Source organism: Sceloporus undulatus, chromosome 5, assembly GCF_019175285.1.
Source record: "Sceloporus undulatus isolate JIND9_A2432 ecotype Alabama chromosome 5, SceUnd_v1.1, whole genome shotgun sequence".
Taxonomy (NCBI): domain Eukaryota; kingdom Metazoa; phylum Chordata; class Lepidosauria; order Squamata; family Phrynosomatidae; genus Sceloporus; species Sceloporus undulatus.
In genome coordinates this window covers 7,917,332-7,938,759 of record NC_056526.1, presented here as the reverse complement: position 1 = coordinate 7,938,759, position 21,428 = coordinate 7,917,332, and the positions used below count along the sequence as shown (strand labels likewise).

The 21,428-nt window shown below is 40.7% G+C and overlaps 1 protein-coding gene across 1 annotated transcript; it reads right to left on the bottom strand.

The window, feature by feature from the left end:
• Positions 1–4,854: 4,854 nt before the first annotated feature.
• RAB18 (RAB18, member RAS oncogene family) lies at positions 4,855–20,384 on the bottom strand. The gene is made up of 7 exons (XM_042469299.1): positions 20,204–20,384; positions 13,109–13,164; positions 10,283–10,344; positions 9,064–9,136; positions 8,069–8,187; positions 7,906–7,972; positions 4,855–6,552 (listed from the first exon to the last, which is right to left on the bottom strand). The coding sequence occupies exons 1-7, from the start codon at positions 20,269–20,271 to the stop codon at positions 6,380–6,382; spliced, it is 618 nt and encodes a 205-aa protein (XP_042325233.1). The 5' UTR covers positions 20,272–20,384; the 3' UTR covers positions 4,855–6,379.
• Between the last annotated feature and the right edge of the window lie 1,044 nt (positions 20,385–21,428).

The window sequence follows — 21,428 nt, the reverse complement described above, 5'->3', positions numbered from 1 at the left end:
CTCCTGAACCACAGAGTTTAGAGTGTCGGCAGATATTGGTGGCAGAGGGGATTTATGAAAAACCCATAAGATTGCACTGAAGAAAGGAAAAGATGAAGGAGTGTTCCTTCGCACCCATGCACTCCCATGAGCCAGCATTCGGAAGATGCCGCCACAGATGCAGGGCGAAAACGCAGGAATACTCTTGCAGAGACACGGGCACATAGCAGAAAAAACAAGTTGTGGGGAGACAATTTGAAGCTGATGGGGAAGTAGTGTCTCCTGAGAAGGTATTGGGGTCAACTTCACCTCTCTCAGTGAGTGCTTCCTTACCGTGGAAAAGTGGGAAACTGGTTAACCCCCATCACCCTCAGTCCTTCCACACCAAAGCTTTGCCTTTGGCAATTGGGTCACCTGAGAGCAGCAACCAGGCAGTCAACACAAAGCTGGCATGGGCAAGAGGCTTCTTGGTCAGCTGCTCAACACAGCTGCTCCCAAGGTGATCGGGAGAGCAAAGGACAACAAGGAGATTGTTCATTTTGAATTTACAGTAGACCTATCTCAATAAATAGGCATGGGGGAAGTGCTAGGGTTGTCACCCTAGAGCAGTGGTTCGCAAACCTTTGGCGTCTACGTTTTGAGACTTCAACTCACAGAATTCCTGAAACAATGAGCATAGTGACGGATACTTCAGGAATTGAAGTCCAAAACATCTGGAGGCCCAAAGGGAGAACCACTGCCAGGCAGGAACCGCTCAATCAAAGCATCCCCAACAGAATGGCCATCCAGCTCTGCTTAAGACCCCAAGGAAGGAGACTCCACTACACTCTGAGGAAGGAGTGTGTCCACTGTCAAACAGCCCTTACTGTCAGGAAGTTCCTCCTAAGGTTGAGGTGGAATCTTCTTTTCCTGGAGCTTGCATCATTGCTCCGGGTCCTGGTCTTGGAGCGGCAAAACAAGCTTGCCCCCAATATGACAGCCCTTCAAGTATTTAACAGGCGATCATATCACCTCTTAAACTTTCTTTTCTCCAGGCTAAACATCCCCAGCTCCCTGGTCGTGTTCATAGGGTATAGTTTACCAGGCCCGTCAACCATTTTAGGTATCACCCGCCTTTGGACACGCTCGTTTCTCAACATCCTTTTTAAATTGTGGTGCCATAACTGGACATAGTATTCCAGGTGGGGCCTGACCAAAGCAGAATACAGTGGCACTATTACTTCCCTTGATCTAAACACTATACTTCTATTGATGCAGCCTAAAATTGCATTGGCCTTTTTAGCTGCCGCATCACACTGTTCACTCATGTTCAACTTATGGTCTACTTGGACTCCCAGATCCTTTCACATGTAGTTTCATTCAGCCAAGTGTCCCCCATCCTATATCTGTGCATTTTATTTTTCTGCCCTAAGTGCAATACCTTACATTTCTCTGTGTTGAATTTCATTTTGTTAGCTTTGGCCCAGCTTTCTAGTCTATTCAGGTCATTTTGAATTTTAATCCTGTCCTCTGGAGTATTAGCTATTCCTCCTAATTTGGTGTCATCTGCAAATTTGATAAGTATGCCCCTAATTCTGTCATCCAAGTCATTGATAAAGATGTTGAATAGCACTGGGCCCAGGACAGAGCCCTGTGGGACCCCACTGGTCACTTCTCTCCAGGCTGAAAAAGAGCCATTGTTGAGCACCAATTACAAATCCATGTAACAGTTGCCTTGTCTAGCCCACATTTTACAAGCTTGTTGCAAGAATATCATGGGAAACCTTGTCAAAAGCCTTACTGAAATCAAGATATACTACATCCACAGCATTCCCTTCATCTACCAAGCTAGTAATTTTATCAAAGAAAGATATCAGATTTGTCTGGCATTCTAGTTCACATGGATGTCTATGAAAGCTGACAGAATCAGCTTCTTGGAAAATGTGACACTGAAAAGAGCTCCATGGATCTCATGGGCTGCCAATAAGACAATTAAATAAAAAGACAAATGGGTGCATGGTCAAGCTGAAAACCTCCCAAGGGGATCAGAGATGGAGCAACATCATCCTGCCCTCTCCTCTTTCTCCAGTCGAGTGGACAACAACTGTCCCAACTGAAATAAGATGAAGACAAAGGAGGAAAGTAGGAACACGAGAGAAATTAGTACATTTTAAAAACAGTTGAAAAAGTGTGACAGCAGAGGATTAACCAGGACTGTCCATGATAAAATGGGACAAGAGAAGGGTGTTCACTTTGGAAATGGCATGACAATAGTGCTTGGTAAAATGCGAGGCAGTAGGAAAAGAGGAAGATTGCATCACAGGTGTATTAACTCCATCAAGGAAGCCACAGCCCTGAATCTGCAAGATCTTAACATGGCTGTTAATAACAGGGTGTCTTCCTCTCACACATAGAGTTGCCTTACATCTAAGATGACCTGACCACAATTAACACAACAACACTTGTCCCAAGACAACCAAAAGTCTTCTAGATTCCCTTTTACAGGAGCACATACTCCTCCCTATCCCTGACAAAGTGTATTCAGGGGCAAGTGATTAGGCCTGTTCCACTCTGGTGTTTAGCCATCATAAGGCAGTTGCTACTTTCATGAGCATAGCAACATTATATTTAATTAAATATAACCCCTGGGAAAGTAGAATACACTCATGCCCCAATTCCGTTTAATGCAGGAGTAAAGAAGGTGCAGAATCTGATTCAGACTGAACACCAGACTCAGATCCTACTTTTTAGCCCCCAGGGTCTTCCCCAAATTGAAAGCAATGATCCTAAGGGTCCCCTATGGGTGTTCTTGTGTGCCTTCAAGTCATTTTTACAGCAACTCTAGCAAGTAGTTTTCTTGGCAGTATTTGTTCAGAAAAGGTTTCCCTTTGCTTTCCTATAAGGCTGAGAGTGTGTGACGTACCCAAGGCCAATGGAATCCTAGCCTAACACTCAAAATATTATACCATGCTGGCTCTCATTACCAGCTGGGAACCAAAAAGGAGAGTTAGAAGTGCTGGTTGATCGTAAGAGATGTAAAAACTCAGAGGAGAAGAACTGAAGAAAAATATAAGTGGGAGGAGTTTTTCCAGAAAAATGGAAAAACTGGATATGAAATACATTCTTTTAGATGTTTAAAACAAGATATTCAAATATTTACTGCCCCAATTCACGTATAAAAACAATACAAGAGGAAGGCTTTTAAATAAGACTTCATATAGTATTAGATTACAGTAACCCTTAAGTTTCAACAAGTGTCAACTGACCCTATGTTCACTTGACCCTATGGAGAAGTAACGGAGACAAAAAAAAAATCTCTTATTTATGATGTTTTGTTGTTTTTATTCAGATGTTTTGCCCACTCCTGAATCTGCCAATTTGTAATCATATTGTAAGGGAGCCAGCATAGCCTAATGATATGTCAGACTAGAACACTGGGAGATCAGGGTTTGAATCCAAGCTCAGCCATGTAAACCCACAGGGTGAACTTGGTCAAGTCTCACTCTCTCAGCCTCAGAGGATGACAATGGCAAAAAAAAACTTTTGAAGAAACATGCCAAGAAAACTCTATGATAGGTTCACCTTAGAGTTGCCATAAGTCAGAAATGACTTGAAGGCACACAACCACACACACCACTTTGGGAACTTTGAATATAGAGAGAAAACTGTAGAGGTATATTTCTACAGAGAAAGAAAAGTACTAGAATTATTCATCCTCTCATAAAGGCACAACACCACCAATCATGCTGTAATTTGTTTGTAATTATATTGTGAATAAACCAAAGTTATATATAATGAATTTTATGTCATTGTAACAAAATGACCTTCCATTTGTAAAGGGGGGGGGGGGAGTAATTTTGCATTTCTCTGGTTTTTCCTACGACTGCCATCTCACCTACCCTCCCCCCAAAAAATCCTTCACCTTCAAAATTTCTGGCAGTTTTCCACCTCTAGTTCTTCCAGACTATTTCAGAGACCACCCAAACCTGAGCTCCCTCCATTTTCTCTCAATGGTTATTCTAACTAGTTTTCCTATTGCCCCTGTGTTTAAAGTTTGTAAGAAAAGAAATGCACCAGTTTTTTGACTATCAGGCTACTTTTCAGCCTCTGGTCAAAAACAGTTCTGCATTACACTGTCATTGAGAACACAAGAGGTAGGCACAAAACTTGGGTTATGAAGAGCAGAATTTTGCAAACAGAAAAAGGGATGCAAACAAAATAAATTTAAACTAGTAGTATTCTTGACTGAGCATGCCAACTGAAAACACGTTATCAATATACTTCAAATGGCACGTAGGAGATGAGACATGCAACCTTTGAACACCAAACATTTTTGTTTTCAATGTGAAATGGAAGATTCAAGTCATGAGAAAAATAATAATGTTCTACTTTGGGGTTGTCTGAAGGAATGCAGCTACAGACCATTCCTATGTATTTCACCACAGTTACACCCACCTATTTTTTAAAAAACAAAATAAAAAATGCCCTTTGATATAGTACACTGCTAGTAAAATAGCTAGCCAAGCTTAACCTTCCTCTTCCTCAGTTTACCTCATGAACAAACCTAGCACAGGACTGTCAAAGGAGTCCAGGTGCTGTCAGTCAAGTTCGCTGGGCAAGAACTTAACTGTGTTTTCAAATGTCTTTATTTTGAACGAACATATTTCTGGAGACAAATTTCAGTGCCAAAGGAAGCTGTCTTTCGACTTTCTCTGAAGAAACATGTTTCATCATGTGAGAGTAAAGGTTTTTTTAGTCACCTTGCTGCTAAACTTCATTTTTAAAAAAAATTCTTCACCAAAAAGCTTAACGCTAACACAAACTAAGTGGTTTAGAGGAGAACAAAGACACACCACACAAAAGATAACCACATGTGATATGAAAGGCTGGCACATGTTCCTGCTTCACAATCTTTATTCCAATGTTAAAAACACACTCTTTCTGATAAAATTTGATTCTGTTCTACCTCCAGCGATGGCCATCTTTGAACCATCAATAGCCTGTTTAGCAAATGTGCTGTAAATTAAACTGGCAATTTATATCTAAAATTTGTTGGACAGTATAGAGTGTTGTGAACATTTTACAGAGTTATTTTACTTACAAGGTTTGGTTATAGAACAGTTCTCAAAATTTCAGTAAAATTTCCTAACAAGTGTAAAAACTGAAAAGGAAAGATTTTAAGTGAAGTGCATTCAAGTGGCAGTAGCCAATGTAATTGCAAAAGATCAAATATGAGGAGCACTGAAATTACAAAAAAGCAACATTATAAAGATATTTCAGGTTATATATTTACAGGAAATTGCACAGTATCTCATATTGGTAGACAGATCAGTACTCTGTAGTATTTGAAGTCATTAGTGTTACAGGATTATCACGCCAAGAGTTCTTGAACTGTGTTTTACAAAATTCACCTGTACACGAGGAAGGTGTTAGAAAATTGAATACTGCAGGAGAAAAAAATGTTAGTCTATGCAAGTTCCCTGAAAACAAGCAAGTCTTTCACTGTTACAGCAAATCTAAATAAAGTAGCACATTCCTTACAGACATACCTAGAAGACAATTTTAACACTTACGCTCCAAAAAGAAAGAGCTACAAATAGCATAGTCGCCTAATTTGGGCCTTTCAGCTATAAGGTAGCAACTGTTTTGAGTGAAAGACACCAAATCAACAACATTTAGAAGCGCTCATTAAAGCCTGGAGAAGTGAATCACGATGAGACCTCTTGTTAAGCCCATAACCAAAAAGACTTTTCTTGAAGGTCTAAATGATGCTTTACTGTAAAAACCATAATACAAGTCTGCATTCTAAATCCCAGGGTTAAAACTCTTGACAGTTTATTCAATGATGTGGCAGTTAAAAAAAAATTCCCCCATCCAATTGTTTTAGAAACACACGTCTCTCAAGAAATCAGAATTTAAATGGGATGAGTTACAACCTAGAAAATGTGCTGTTCATAAATTTAAAAGGTTGTTATAGACATGCTGTAAACTGAATTTAAAAACTGCTAATCAAGTGTGCAAATTATAGATGAATCCATATACATTGAGATCTGTATATCTCAAGTAGTCCTGCAGAATATGAATTAAAGACCACAGTCAGTCAGAGTGCAGCCAACATGTATTTGAAATAGGCTTCTAAACAGTTCCATGATAAGATTAAGAAATTAGAATGCATTTGCTCCTGAAAAACATTATCTTATGCTACATATAAAAAGAACCAGGATGTTGCAAATTAGGCATGCTTACCATTAACACTTCTGAACTGGAAAAGCTGCAGAATACATTTTCCTAAGAAAATGCTGACTGCCATGATACACAAGTTATGTGCAAACTGCAAGGTCCCTAGAATAGCAGATATGAGTTTATGTACAGAGGACATTGCTATCCATTTAAATACACAAAAGGATGAATCTTCCAGGGTTTATAACACAGAACAGTAGCCGCCACAGCCGCCTCTATAGCCCTCTTCATCATTTGATAACTTTACACCTCTGTTTTGGCTCTCACTTTCCCACAGTCCAGGCGTCTGAATGATTTTCTCAACCAGTTCTTCAAAGGCACACTGTACACCATCACATGTTTTTGCACTTGCCTCTGGGTGGGTGTGGGGAAGGGAGGAGGAGAGAAAAAGATGGAATGTCAGAGAAGTGTCAAGGTACATTGTCTCACTTTTCTATCCTATGAAAAAGATTCTCTTTTCCAGGACTGCACCACAAAGCTGAGAGCACAAATGTTGCTCCCATCTATTGGCACTAAATGAACAACTTATTTGGAATTCAGTTATGTTCCAGGAAAAAACTTTTATTGCAGAAAATTACAACCCTGCCTCTTTTTTTTATTCCACAGGTTCTGTTTTAAAACACTTGGTAAATATCCCAATACAGTAAATACCAATGGTGAGTAAAACAAGTAATTCAACAGATTTTACATTTCAGCTCATTAACCTATTCCCTAGTACTTCCCAAAATGTGGGTTATGTCTGTGCAAAGCAGTCATGGGGTCTATAAGCAAGTCCAAAATAGTTGCTGCTTTTGACCCATGACTGGCCTCTTCCATTTTTGGTTGTGTTCGCTTTCAATTAAAAATTATTCACAATTTCATTTGAGCACCATCAATATTTCAACAAACTCCACTTTTTGGCTCAATGCCCATACTTTTGGTTATAAAACATACAATCATGTTCATGTAGTTAACACGCTCAAAACAATTATCCAAATTTAACATGACAACATATGAGTGGGTCTTGACATAGAGTACAGGGCAAATCCCTTCGCAGATCTGTCTTTTGACTGACCAGGAGCACCTCTATCTTGTCTGGATTAAGCTTCAATTGGTTTGTTCTCATCCAGTTGATTACAGCTGCCAGGCAATGGTTTAGGACAGGAACAGCTCCCTTGGAAAGGAGTGATAGAGGTGGCTACCATCAGCATATAGGCGACATCTGACTCCAAATCTCTAGGCCACCTCTCCTAGTGGTTTCACTTAGATGTTAAAAAGCAAAGGGGACATGACTGAACCCTGAGGGATCCCAAGGCCAATGGTCAAAGAGTCAAGCAGGAATCTCCCATCATCACCTTTGGAAAGTGCCCCTCCAAGAAAGAATGGAGCCACCGTAGAACAGTACCTCCAAGCCCCATCCCAGAGAGGTGATCCAGAAGGATACGATGGCTGATGGTATCAAAAGCCACTGAAAGGTCCACCAGGACCAACAGGGACATACACACCCTGTCCAGTTTCCTGTGTAGGTCATCCACCAAGGCGACCAATATGTTTGCATCCTATAACCAAGCCTGAAACTAGACTGACATAGATCTAGATAATCCACCTCATCAAGGAAACCCTGGAGTTGAGAAGCCACCACATACTCCAGTACCTTGCCCTTAAATGGAAGATTGGAGACTGGCCTATTACTCCCCCATACTCTTTCACGTCTTTTCAAGAACATACCTATGAACAACATGGAATGTTTCCGGGCAAACTTGAGACCCTCATTTCTGTCAACCTCCCTGTTTTCCTATTTAAAAAAAACCAAACAGAACTGTTAATTATGAAGAACAACAACCATGGGTTTATAAACCACATATAATCTATAACTTTGAGAGCTACGTACCTTATCAATTTTGTTTCCAACCAACATTTTAACTATATCATTTCTTGTGCAGTATGTTTCCAATTCAGTTAGCCAGTTGTCTAGTTTAGCAAAAGTGTCTCTTCTTGTAACATCATAAACTGAAAACAAGATTAACAACGTTCAGCAATGCATGTATCCTAAACCTTCCCAACAAACACTTCTAGATTTCTGTTATGATACACCTGTCCTGCCACCCTATGCAACAATTATTCTTACTTATATTAATACAATTTAGAAAGCAGTGAATCATAATTTAAAATGAGTTTTCAAACCACACAATTTTTCCACATCAAGATTTCACATCTTAGCTTTGCAGGATGCATGCATGCATTTCATGTATTTTAGTAGATCAAGCAGATAACTGAGAGGAGGAGGGGAAAGCACAGGAATCCACTAAAATGCCTAGTACACCATGGTGCATGCAATTTTCAAGCAAGTGCCTCTGAAGGATTACTAGAAAGAATCCATTAAAAAAAAAGAAATGTGAGTAACATTGTTTGGTTTGTGATTTCCCTCCTCCAACTGCTCTCTTTTTAGGTAAAGCTCCTGCATATAGCTTCACATTAAAAGATACTGGGGATGGAGGCTGTTTAACCCTTCCTTTTCTAGTAACTTGTCAGCTAAAGATACCTTGCCAGTGCATTTCTCCCAAAGAGAAACATTTAAGTCTTTTGGGAAGAAAACATTTAACAGTTTTTTTATATCTGGTAAAATATGAACCCAAGGGTGGCAGAAAAGAGAGGAAATTACACTTAATGCACAGCTCTGTCACTGGCAATTCTCATGGTACTAGTTTCTGACTACTTATTACCTATTTGTTCAATCTTTTATAAAATCAGAACAATTCCCACCAGCTTAGAGACAGATACCGAGATCAAAAATTTTATCATGAAGCAAAGCCAAGCAAGGCCAGCATTTAGACTTTACAAAAACTAGCAAATTTTCAGATGAGCAGTAACCAGAGGCAGGCTTACCTAATATAACACCCTGCGCTCCTCTGTAATAGCTTGGTGTTAGCGTTCTGAACCGTTCCTGACCTGCAGTGTCCTAAAGAAATTAGAACGTTTTAAAATACCTGTAGTTGACATATCTAAACATTGCTCTGCTTCTTCTCCTTGCGAAATTAAATCACTTTAAAAACAGACACTATATGTTCTGATATACAACCTTTTTTGCCTTGGAAGCAAACTTTGTATGTTTTGAAACATATTCCTTCAGGCCATACCTGAAGGGTAAAGTTCTTATATTCTATTCTCTCTATATAGCAGGGGTGTATAAAATACCATTTTCCAGATTATGCTGTACTGCAGTTCTCAGCCTACCTTACAATTTTGTCCACTATGATATATAAAGCTCCATAATTATTTAGAAAGAATATTTGTATGTGATGGCAGCAGAGACAGGAGTCTGTCCATTCCAACCAGATGTATAAGAGGTTTTTTCTTATATCTGGACTTAGCTCTACATCCTTGTTGTTCTCTTTGAAAAACTGCAGAAGATTATTTGAGTTCTTAAGAGAGAAGTCTAAATTAAGCATGACAGAAGTGACATAAAAACATCAATATTGTTATGTTTCAAAATGTAAGATCCTTGCTTAGTAGTTCCCCATTCTTCTCTTTCTTCCCATTATCAGTGAAATCCAGCTGAAGAAGTGGGTCTCTAAAGAATCTAAAACTCTATTTTCTGATAGTGTGTTTTTATGTACTCCGAGTTAAATAAACAGATTTTCATTTGGTGGTGGAAAAGAATACCAAGCAATAGTTCAGCTTACCGCCCATCATTGTAAATAATTTTGAAACATAGCTCTAATATAAACTTAAAATTAAGTCCTACAGAAAACCATTATAACATTGTCTATTTAAAATCATTGTTTTTAATTTCTATCACCAGGGGCAGGATATTAATATAAGAACATCAATTTTTGAATGACTTGCATCACTTGCACTGGTCACATTTGAGTGTATAATCCACAAGTGGGTCAGTGCAAAAGTTTTAAAATCCCAGGAGCAAAAGAAATTCCACTCATTATTCATTTGTAGCCTGCTGTAATCGCATTTATCCAACAAAAAACACAGTTACTTGCTGGCACTGCCTTTGACTGTGGAACAAAAAAACTTTATACACCAACACAATTCTTGGCATAACTCAACAATAACGAAGGAGGCTGTCACAATTTTTATTATTACAACTTACCCATATTGCTAGCTTGGCCTTATTTCCATCGACTGAAATGGTTTTCACTTTGAAGTCAACACCTAAAAGATAGTAATATTTAGGACTCCCTCAAACCCAGCATTAGATTTAAAACTAAAGAAAAGCACACATTGAGCAAAATATTGAGGACTCACTGCATATTAATTCTGAAGCCAGTTTCTTTCTAAAGCACATTTGTGCTCTTCGTTCCCTTCCTCTAGTGCAGAGTTTTGGGTAGAGACAAGGATTTAGTGCTTTCACTACATGATATACTTCCAGATGAGCTATAAAACTACTCAACACAAAAAGATACTGGCAGGACAGTGGAATTATTGGACTACTGCTGTAACATTACATTTCACATAAAAGTTACCAGTACATGAGGCAATCAGTATTCAAGGACGCTACTGTCAGCAGGCCCAGGACTGAGGAACCAACTGCACATGATTTTTGAAGGGAGCAGTTCCATGTAGGGAAATTTAATACTGCAGCTACTTTATCACGATAAGTGGAGAAAAGAACTGGTGTCTGTTTGCAAAATACATCAAACTGCAAGCTGGATTCATTTCATTTACAATTTATAATGGACCTCTGGGTAACATATTAACATGGCAAATGCTGTCTGAAGAATGGCCCTGTGGCACCCTCGATAGGAGAGTCTATACTAAGATGCCCCTCTCTACTTTGCCTGGCTCACAGAACGCAATCACAAAACCCAGCCTGACAAAAGGACACTTGTTCATTGTACTGGCTCCATGACAGCAGACAGGTGAAAGGGCCAAGATAAAAATGCAATCAGAGACACAAAGTTGTGCCTTCCCTGCAAGCACCCAATATCACTATGTGATCTGGTCAGTAACCCGTAGCATTTGCCCCCATAGCCAAATAAGGACACAAATTCAAGAAAGAAGTGGTACCTCCCTAGCAACAGTTTATAACTACTTACTTGGAGACCTTCTTCAATCAGAAAATTACTATTATAGATCCAGACTTTTCATGATGCAAGTTAGCCTCCATAAATCATGAGCTCCTCTCTATACATCCTATTTTGAATCTGGATTTGTTATTCCTTTCTCCTAAAAATTTGTTACACAGCAGCTGTTTCTGTTGAGTGACTGCAGTGGAATTTGCCCAGTGTCATCTTACTCCTTTAGTGGGGTTCCCTCCCCTTGCTGAAAAATTTAAATCCTAAAGTAGTTAATACTAAAATGCTTTAAAGTTTTTGAAACTCTGCATTATTTGAAAGCTTGAACCAACATTTCTTGTTCTTTTTTAGCTCGCCTAATGATGGCATTACCACAATACAGACTCTGGAATTTTACTGCGATGGATCCATGTGGCCCTGCTTTCACCTTTGATCTATTTGACTGCCACAGCTGAACTACACAAGCCGGACAATTCAAAGCTATTAACATCTTCTCCCAGACAAAGTGAAATGTTAAATATAGCAATAGGCCCTGCAATGTCTTATGGGCATATAATTAAAATGCAAGCAAACCCAAAGGAGGAGTTTTAACTGTTTCCACCTTGAAATAAATACATTTCCATTTTGAAATAAATGTTTTAAAAATTACATCACAGTATAGACTTTGGAAAGATTTTCAACTCCTCTTAACAGCTTTTAAAGAACATCAAGCACCAAGCAATAACTGCATAAAGCCTTATGTTATTTAATCGTATTTATTTTATCTGCTATATAGCAACTTGTATGTAGATTGCATCATTAAAATAACAATGCAGTATGCATTAGATCAATCTCATAACAGTGGCAAGCATATCATCGGAGCACCACTCCTGCTTAGAGTTTGGAAAGTTATTTTTATAATCCAGTATTTTATAAAACATATTAGAGTTACTCATCGTTAATAAGCCCCGATAGTGCTAATCATCATCATGTATCATGAAAATACAAAAATGCTCCCCAAGTGACATCCATAAGGCAATGGTTTAAAAGTATCAAATAATCTTTATTACTTCCACTATGAATATAACATTACCAGTTACTGTTAGTTGTCAATTAATAACTTGGTAACATTTCCAATCAAAACCTAATAAAGGCTGAGTCTCCCTTAGCAAGAATTCCAAAAGATTCCAAAACCCAAAACTGTCCATATGGGTAGCTGAGCTAGTGACACTTTTGCTTTCTGGTGGTTCATTGTACATAAACTTTATTTCATGCACAAAATTATTAAAAATACTGTGCATAAAATTACCTTCCGGCTGTATGTATAAGGTGTATAGACTTTCATGTTTAAATGAAATGACTTTCATGTTTAGACTTGGGTCACTTCTCCAAGATATCATAATGTATATGCAAATATTCCAAAATCCAAAAAAAACCCTGAAATGCAAAACACTTCTGGTCCCAAGCATTTCAGAGAAGGGAGAGTCAACCTTTATGTTACAGGCCATGTGTTACTTTTAAGTTCTAGCCTACTAGGTAGGGATGATGGGAATGGAGAGAACAATGTCAGGGAAGCCTAATCTAGACATTTCAAATTGTTTGATCTTAAAGATTTAATTGAATTTGCATATTTAGAACTCTGCGTATTAGGAGAGTTGAAATGTAATTACAATATTGAGAAAAAGGTGATTGAACTGCTCTGTCAGCTTCCTTCTATGTCCTTTTACATCACATGAACTTCCTATTTTAAGTATATTTCTTATCTTATTACTGATCTGATTATGTGTGAGTGCTGCAACTTTGCCCAGATTAGGACAAAATGTACCCACTGCAATAACACTACTCTGATGGAACTGTAAGGTAAATGTCAACACTACCACCAGGTAGCCTACTTTTTATCAAAGCACTGAACAGAAACCTACCAATTGTTGCTGCAAGTTCTGGATCAAATGTATCATCTGTAAAGCGTAACAGAAGGCTGTATAAAGGGGGAAGGGGATGGGAGAAGAGAAAGAAAAAATGTGAGCATTTTATGTGAAAGAGACCTTTGTTACTGGTTTCAGATATGCCAAGTTACATAGTTAGAACAAGGACTCAGTCTCCTCCTGACAAAACATTGTTTTAAGACAGGGGTGAGGAAAGGGGCTCCCAATCACAACTCCACCACAATGTATAAACATCACCCCAAAGTTGACCAAAACACTACCTCACTGGCAGTTTCAATGTGAACACATATCCTAAATTAGCACACCCCCCCCCCAAAAAAAAGGGGGGGGAGTGAAAAGCAGCAAAGTTACATTCCACTCACTACTGGATTTCACCCAAACGTCACAAAATAGGCTTCTATCCCATTGCAATTGCCCTGGCCTAGTTTTAGAATCATCAGATCCTTTCTGAAGGAATTTTAGAGGTAATAATCTTTCAGTATGATTTAAACTTTTTTGAAGACCAGAACTTAGTATTCCTCTGATTGACTACATTTGTGAATCTTTCATTGAACTCAGTGTTTTGTCATTCCTGGTCATATCATTCAAATCATAGACAGCTTTGTTAGTCTGCTTCAGTATAAATGAAAAGTAAAACTAGTCTTGTGATAACTTTAAGATTAATCAGGTCATTTCAGCATAAGCTTTTATAAATTACTGCGCACATCTCTAGATGCACCTGAAGAAGTGGGCTAGTCCACAAGAGCGTCTCCTGAAACACACTGGCTAATCTTTAACACATCACAAAGCTCTTTTTTACTTTCCTGAAACAAATTAGTAAGTCTTAAACATGCCATACCCTTCCTCTCCAGAATGGAGACTCATAAGTATTATTATTATTATTATTATTATTATTATTATTATTATTATTATTATTATTATTATTATTATTATTATAAGCTTCCCTTCCAGAATTCAATTCAGGATTCCTGAATGAGCACAGCTTATTCCAGTTGTCATATAAAAACGTTATCCAAGATGTGCTCCATAGCCAAGCTAAGTTTTTCACATAAACCAAGCTACTTAAACATCTGTAGACATTATGCATTAAACATTCAGAAGAGTTTTGTGAGCTTCAGAATCAAGTAGTTAAGACTTAAAAGCCTTCAGCATTGAAGATGTTTTGCCTCATTTCTGATGCAAAGTACATTCCAGCATATGGTATACCTTCCTATTTCATAAAATGTATTTCTTCTTACAAATATCCAGGTTTATACAATTTAACTTCTTTAGACTACACTCCTAAAACTAGTTAAAACCACACAAAAATAAACTGTATTACTGGCTCACAATATATGCAAAGACAAATGCATTTACCAAGGCATGCTACTTTTGTGTACAGCTCTGTATCTTAGGCCATGAGCTATTGAAGCTCTTGTGTAAATCAGTGTTCTCAATAGCCAGATCTCAGTCATTTACATTACATGTACCTCGTAATGTAGGAATCGAGCTGTTCAGTGCTTCATGACAGAGGCAACCATCCCAAAAATGTAACAGAGCTTGAAGAATGTTAACATTCAAAGATTGTTCCATGGGAACTGAGATTGTGCCGAGCAAAGCAGCAGTTAACACTGAACAGCTGGAGCCCTTCTTTGAAAACAGAGCTACACAGTCACTTTGTGGCCATGGGCAGATGAATATTCCCTCTAATTTGCAGTAGCACAGATAGGCAATCAAAGGTCCAAAGCACATTGCAGAAATCATCCAATCTGAGACCGCTTTATCTGCCCTGGCTCAATGCTAGGAAATTCTGGCAACTGTAGTTTTGTAAAACATTTAGCCTTCTCTGTCAGAGAGCTTTGGTGCTGCAATAAACTACCGTTTCCAGGATTCCCTAATACTGAACCATGGCAGTTAAAGTGATATCAAACTGGATTATGTCTGCAGTGTTCTTTGGACTCTGGTTCGAATTGCTAATTTCCCATGGAAACCCAATGGATGGCCACAGGCAAGTCATACTCTCTCAGCCTCAAAGGAAGGCAAAGGCAAAACTCCCTCTGAATAAATCTTGCCAAGGAAATTCCTTAGGATTGCCATAAATTGGAAACAACTTTAAGGCAACAACAAATTAGTTTGGGTGGCTAGGGCTCACACTAGGAATTGAAATCCTAACTTCTGGACAATACTAGGTTGTTTGACAAGCTTATATTATGTTGTTGTTGTTGTGTGCCTTCAAGCTGACTTCTGTGGACTGTATCACTGGGTTTCCTAAGGCTAAGTGTGTGACTACACCAAGATCTCCTTTAATTCACCCAAGCAGGACTCAAACTCTAATCTCCAGAGTGGTACCCTATGCTATGACTTGTTTCATTGCCAATGACAGTAGAATTCATGAGACAAGAATGTAATAGATAATAGCCTTTCTAAAGAACTACCTGACCTGATCAAGGGTATTGTTTGCTTTGCTCTCTCACTGTGAACACATCCATTTGTGACATATGCGTCTACACATGTACGTAAGACCAGAATGTCTGCTCAAGATACATTATTCTTTCCACTCCTTCCACCCCGTCAGGTTCAGATCCACAGTCCAAAAGGAAACCACAGATTAACCGTATAACTAATATAGCCCCAACTTGTTTTCTAACCAGCCACAAGCATTACAGTGACTCAATTGTTATTTTGGAGCCCAAGGCTGAATGAGCAGTTCTCCCATTGAGTAATGGAAGGTACAGGTAAGCAGTGCACAGCAGATATGTGTGTGCGCACATGCATGTGTGTGTGTATGCAGTTTTCTAAGGTCATAAACTTGGAGATGACTTAATCCCCCCAAAATTCCCCAGTCATGTCTGCCAACATTAAGCCTTAGCACTTGCAACATCTTATAACATTGGCAAAAAACCTTTGTCCTTCCAGACGTTTTGGATTTCAGCTCCCAGAAGTCCTAGTCCACATGGCCAATGACAAGGAAATATAGAAGTTGCAGACCGAAATATCTGATAGGCTCAAGATTCCCTGAACATTATGCAGGTTTGTATATTAAGAGGCAAGGCAATGGGGAATACAAGCACATGGTTGTATATATTTTACATACTACAATCAATTGACCTTTTCCCCCTCTTCTCTGATTCTGTAAACTCAGAAGAGATTTAGCTATTAGGATACCAGTTGTATGAAAACACAGTTGCACAATGTTATGGAAAATATTATTAACATTACCATAACACAGGGTCTGAAAGAAAAACACATCAGCAACTGTCTGACATTTAAAAAGGGAAGACATATGGGAAACAATTCTGATCCTTGTAACAGATGAATTATAAAAGCATAGTCAGCCCTCCACAATTGTGGCTTTGACTTTTGCAGATCCGATTATTCACCGATTTGAGTACTATGTTCTCTCTATGAATCTCTAGGTCCTTCAGCATGAATTTGCCAGATGGAAAGTTGGAAAGGAAGACCTAGAGTTTCCTGTAGAAAAGACCTCTCCAATCATTTGTAGGTCCTCCAGTGCAATTCTGTGGTCAGCTTCCAATAGATGTTGATCAGAGAGTTGCACTGGAGGACCTAGAAATTCCTAGAAAGATGTTCTCTCAAGTAAAAAAAAATGTGGGTTTTTATTTGCAGCTTTTCCATTTTCATGGGGATCCTGTGCCCAAACCCAGCAAATGTGGTGGGCTCACTGTATTTTTAAAATTACCGGTGAAGGGTCAATCATTGGGTTGCTGTGGTACACCCTCTACATACCCCTTACTCTGTATTTGAAAGAATCTACGTGAGCTCATACTATGAAGAAACATGGTCCAATTTATCATGAAGAGTAGAAACATCGCATTATGTCATTTGTCTGAGAAAACTGTCCCATAGTATGTGGTAAGTAACTGATAAAAAGCACTCAGTGAAAAAGGCAAAGGTTAGTAATGCGTATGATGTAAGAGGCCCTAGTATTGTATAGAGCAAGAAATGTGTGCAAGAGTGTACAAGAAACCCCCATTCTAATCTCCAGGGACCCATGAATCAGGATAGGTGGCCTTGGATTGGTCATTGTCTCTTGCTCAGACCTACCTCACAGGGTTGTAGTGAAGATAAATTGGGGAAGGAGGAGCCACACAGGTCAGCATGGCAGGAAAGGCAAAATGTGCATTTAACTAATGAATAGGTAACTGTGAACAGTAGCCAAACAAAACAGAAGAGGCCCTTGAGAATAGGGAATTGGGAGATTTGTCTGCTTTTGACAGCAAACTGAGACTGGAAAATTACACAGAGGCAAGCTAGGAAGTAAAAAGAGAAAGCGGAGTAACTTTGGACTTGGGGCAGCAAAACCAAGTTTTGTTTTGTTTTGAATGCCCTCTACTTACCACTGATTTACTATGCTTTGCAACGTAGTGAGACCTTGTAGCACCTTTGAGACTAACTGAAAAAAAGAAGCTGATAGCATGAGCTTTTGTAGACTTCAGTCTACCTCCTCAGATGCATCTGAGGAAAGCTCCTGCTGCCAACTTCTTTCTTTAGTGAGTCTCAAAGGTGCTACCAGAGCAGCCTACATACTGGTCCCACAGACTAACACAGCTCTATCTTTGGTAGTTTCACAAGTCACTACCACTTCCTACCACTTGAGAAGGATCCACACACCCCTCAGACATTGTATACAGCTTGGAAATGTTACTTTCTCAATATGGAACTGTCAGGACACCCACAACCCAACCAGCATGGGAACTGGTCATGCCGGCTGGGGATTCTGGGGCTTGTTACTTTCACAAGCTCTGATGACATGAGGAAACAATGCTGGAAAGAGGCAAAAGGTTGTGACTGTTTGCCCAAGCCCAGAAGAAGAGACTCTTACGTCTTCTGAAGGAACCTCACCTCTGGGACCTGTGTTTAAGAATCGAAAGGCAGAGTCCAGAAGAGGAGGTCATGCCAGACAAATGCCTGACATTTATGTAAACAAACCTCAAGGGAAACTATTCAGAAACATTCCAGGTAAAAAAACCAGGTTCTTTTAAAGTCACAAATAATGGAAGCGGTGCCTCTGAGCATGTACAAAAGGCAGCACCACTCCCTCACTAGTAAACAGAAGCAAAAAAATCAGAGAAACTTCCAATCCAGAGTGGAAAAGGAAATTGGGAGACATGTTTCCAAATTAAGAAGGCATCGCTTTTGGAGACAGTTAAGTCCCTCTCTCTCCCTTTCTAGTTCTTGAGGGTGCATTCAGTGGTCAGTGGCGTGTTACAGACCACCCGTTTGGGGCGGCCTGTAACTGGCCCTTTCCCCGCCGGATTGGGGCCTCAACTGCCACAGTGGCAGCCTCTGAGGCCCCAATCCACCACTTTCCAGGCCGTGGGGAAGCGGCAAAAGGCGGCTTCCCTGCGACCTGGAAAGGGGTGTTCTTGGGGCTTCATGCCCAAAGGCCACTCCGACAGCGGCAGGGATGCTGAGAAAGAGGCCACTCAGCCCCTTTCTCATTTGTGTTGCTGGCGCAGTTGTGTAGAGGCTGCGCCAGCGGCGCAAATCGTGGAAGGAGCTCCAAAATGGAGCTCCTTCTGGGGCTGCAGAAAGGGCACCCCAGGCACCCTTGCGTGGCCCCACTATGTCACTTCTGTGCTGCCCCATTTGGAGGCGGTGCGGTTGTGACGTAGTCATGGCGGCACCCGTGTGCACAGGGTGCTGCCATTTTCCACATGCTACGCGTGTATTAGGATTAGAGGTCTTAGGAAGTGATGCCCCTTCCTAACCCTAATACATGCCGAGTGTGTACTTTGTGTATGTATGTAACGCACCAGTGATTCCCAAACTTTGGTCCTCTGAAGTTTTAGAGCTCAACTCCCAGAAGCCTCAGCCAGTTTGGCCAACGATGAGGAATTCTGGGAACTGAAGTCCAAAACATCTGCCAGGCTAAAGTGTGGAAACCACAGATTCTGCACTGTAGATAGTTAGCCATCCTTTTAACTGCCATGGCTCCATCCTACAGACTCCTGGGAGGCAGCAGAGTGCTCTGACAGAGGAGGCTAAAGGCCTTGCAAAACATGAGTCCCAGGGTCCCTCTGGATGGAGCGGCAGCACCCAAAGTGGTGCCAAACCGTGTTATTCTCAGAGTGCAGACGCACCTGGGACAGTCGCCAGCAAGGCCCCAAAAGCGCTTTCATCTTTTTGCTTGTGTCCTCTTCTTAAACAACTGATCAGTTTTAGTTATTTTATATATTATTATTTTCATTATTATTATTATTATGCAGATGTTTAAATCTATTTTAATCAACACTTCTGTAAGTTTTTAACTAAATTTTCTGACTGAAAGCTGCTTTGGGTCCCAATTTTGGAAGAAAAGCCGGATACAAATGAATACAATAAATTAATATACATTAATTTGTTACAGTTTTGTATCTCTCTATAGTGTTATCTTTTGTAAATGTGTGTTATTCTCTTTACACTGTAATCATTCCGTTCCTTTTTCCTGAGTGATTCTCTGTTCTGTTCTTGTTTTTAATCTTGTGAAGCCGCTCTGGCTCCAGTTTCGGGGAAAGCGAGGGATACAAAGAACGATCGAAAGGAACGGACTCTGATGGCCGGCTCTTCCGCGGGGCCTGTCTCGCCTTCAAGGAGGTTTGGAGCCGTGGGTTGGTTTTGCTTCGTTTGTTTGTTTTAATAAATGCAATAATAATAATAATAATGAAGTTGATTGATATCCTCCTCTCTGCAAAACGCAGCCGAAGCTAGAAAGACACAATCCAAACCCTGAACCCCTTTAAGACACAACGAAGACTGTATGGTTTAAAAGAAAATGCAGGCAGCTTTAGAGTGTTTTTATCGCCTTTTAGTCTTTGACTGTGAGTCTCTTGCCTTTTTTCGCGCTGTTCTTAATCTGTCCTCCGCCTGGGGCCCTTTTCTGGGAGAAAGGCGGCCAGGGCGGCTCAAAGGGGCCCAAAGAGGGGCCTTCAAGGGAGATACATTAAGAGCGTGTTGTTGTGTTTTGTCTCGGCGCCTGGCAAGGAGGGCTCCGGGCGGGACCCGCCTGGCCAGCGCGGAGCGGCCTCCGAGGAAGCGCGGGCGACGGCGGGGCGAGACTCCGAGGGAGGGAGGGCGGGCGGCGAGGCCTACCTGGACTTCCCGACGCCGCTCTCCCCGATGATGAGGATCTTCAGCGTCGTCAAAATGTCCTCCTCCATCCCGGCTCCGAGCGACGCGGAAGCAGCAGAGGCGACGGCGACTGACTCAGCGGCTGACGGACCTTCCTTCCCTCAGACAGCAGCTGCCACGTCTCCTGCGCATGCGCCGCCAAAGGCCCCGCCTACTGCCCTCCCTTATCTTCAGAGGCTAGGCGGACGTAAGGGGCGGAGTCTCCACCTCACGCATGCGCGCGAAGGAGGGACGCTGCCACGCCCCTTCCTCAGGTGTTGTTAGAACGGCGACGCATGCGCAGATGGAGTTCCCCCCTTGCTATGAGGCAATGTTTCTCTATCTGCTGCTGCTTTACTTTCAAGGCCTTTTAGTGGTTTTGAGCCTTAGGCCAGGCCTATGGACACCAGGATTTGATTCCCAGCTCAGCCACGATGAAGCCCACTGGGTTCCCTGGGGCAAGAAGTCACACTCTCTCAGCCTCAGAGGAAGGCAATGAAAAACCTCCTCTGAACAAACCTTGCCAAGGAAAACCCATGGCAGGTTTGCCTTAGGGTCGCTGTAAGTCGGAAATGACTTCAAGGCACACAACAACAACAACAACAACAAAATGGTGAACTGACCACAGGGTTGTTGTTTTTCTTGGCAAGATTTGTTCACTGACTCAGTGGCAGTTAAGAACAAACTACATTGATGTTGTAGAATTGGACAAGTATGGTCACCTGCTCTGATTATGTACTGTATCTATACCCTGCTCTTCAGAAATGCTCTCTGAGTGGCTCTTGGTGGCCAAAAGATCCTGCAGCGTCTCTTCTCCCACAATCAAAGTCATCTCTGTTTCCCCCAAGGAAAATAATTACTAGTGACTGCACACACAATAACAATAATTATGTTATGAAGGAGCAGAGTGCCTTGTTTCAACTCACACCCATCACAGACAGTGAAAGAAAGCAAGTGCAACAATGATCAAGCCCACAGCAATGTTAATGCCATAGTGGTAACCCCTTAGCAACTAAGAACTGAAGGATGCCAGTCCTATATGTGGGGGACACACAGCACTTCAGTCCCAAGCAGCACAGACAACCAGAGGTTACTCCAGGGACAGCATTTTTAACCAAAACAAACAACCCAGTTTCATTTCCATGTTGGCAAGTCTGGCTTTGGTTATTGTGTTAAAGATGGAGTTTGAGAGACAAATTGTCCTTTG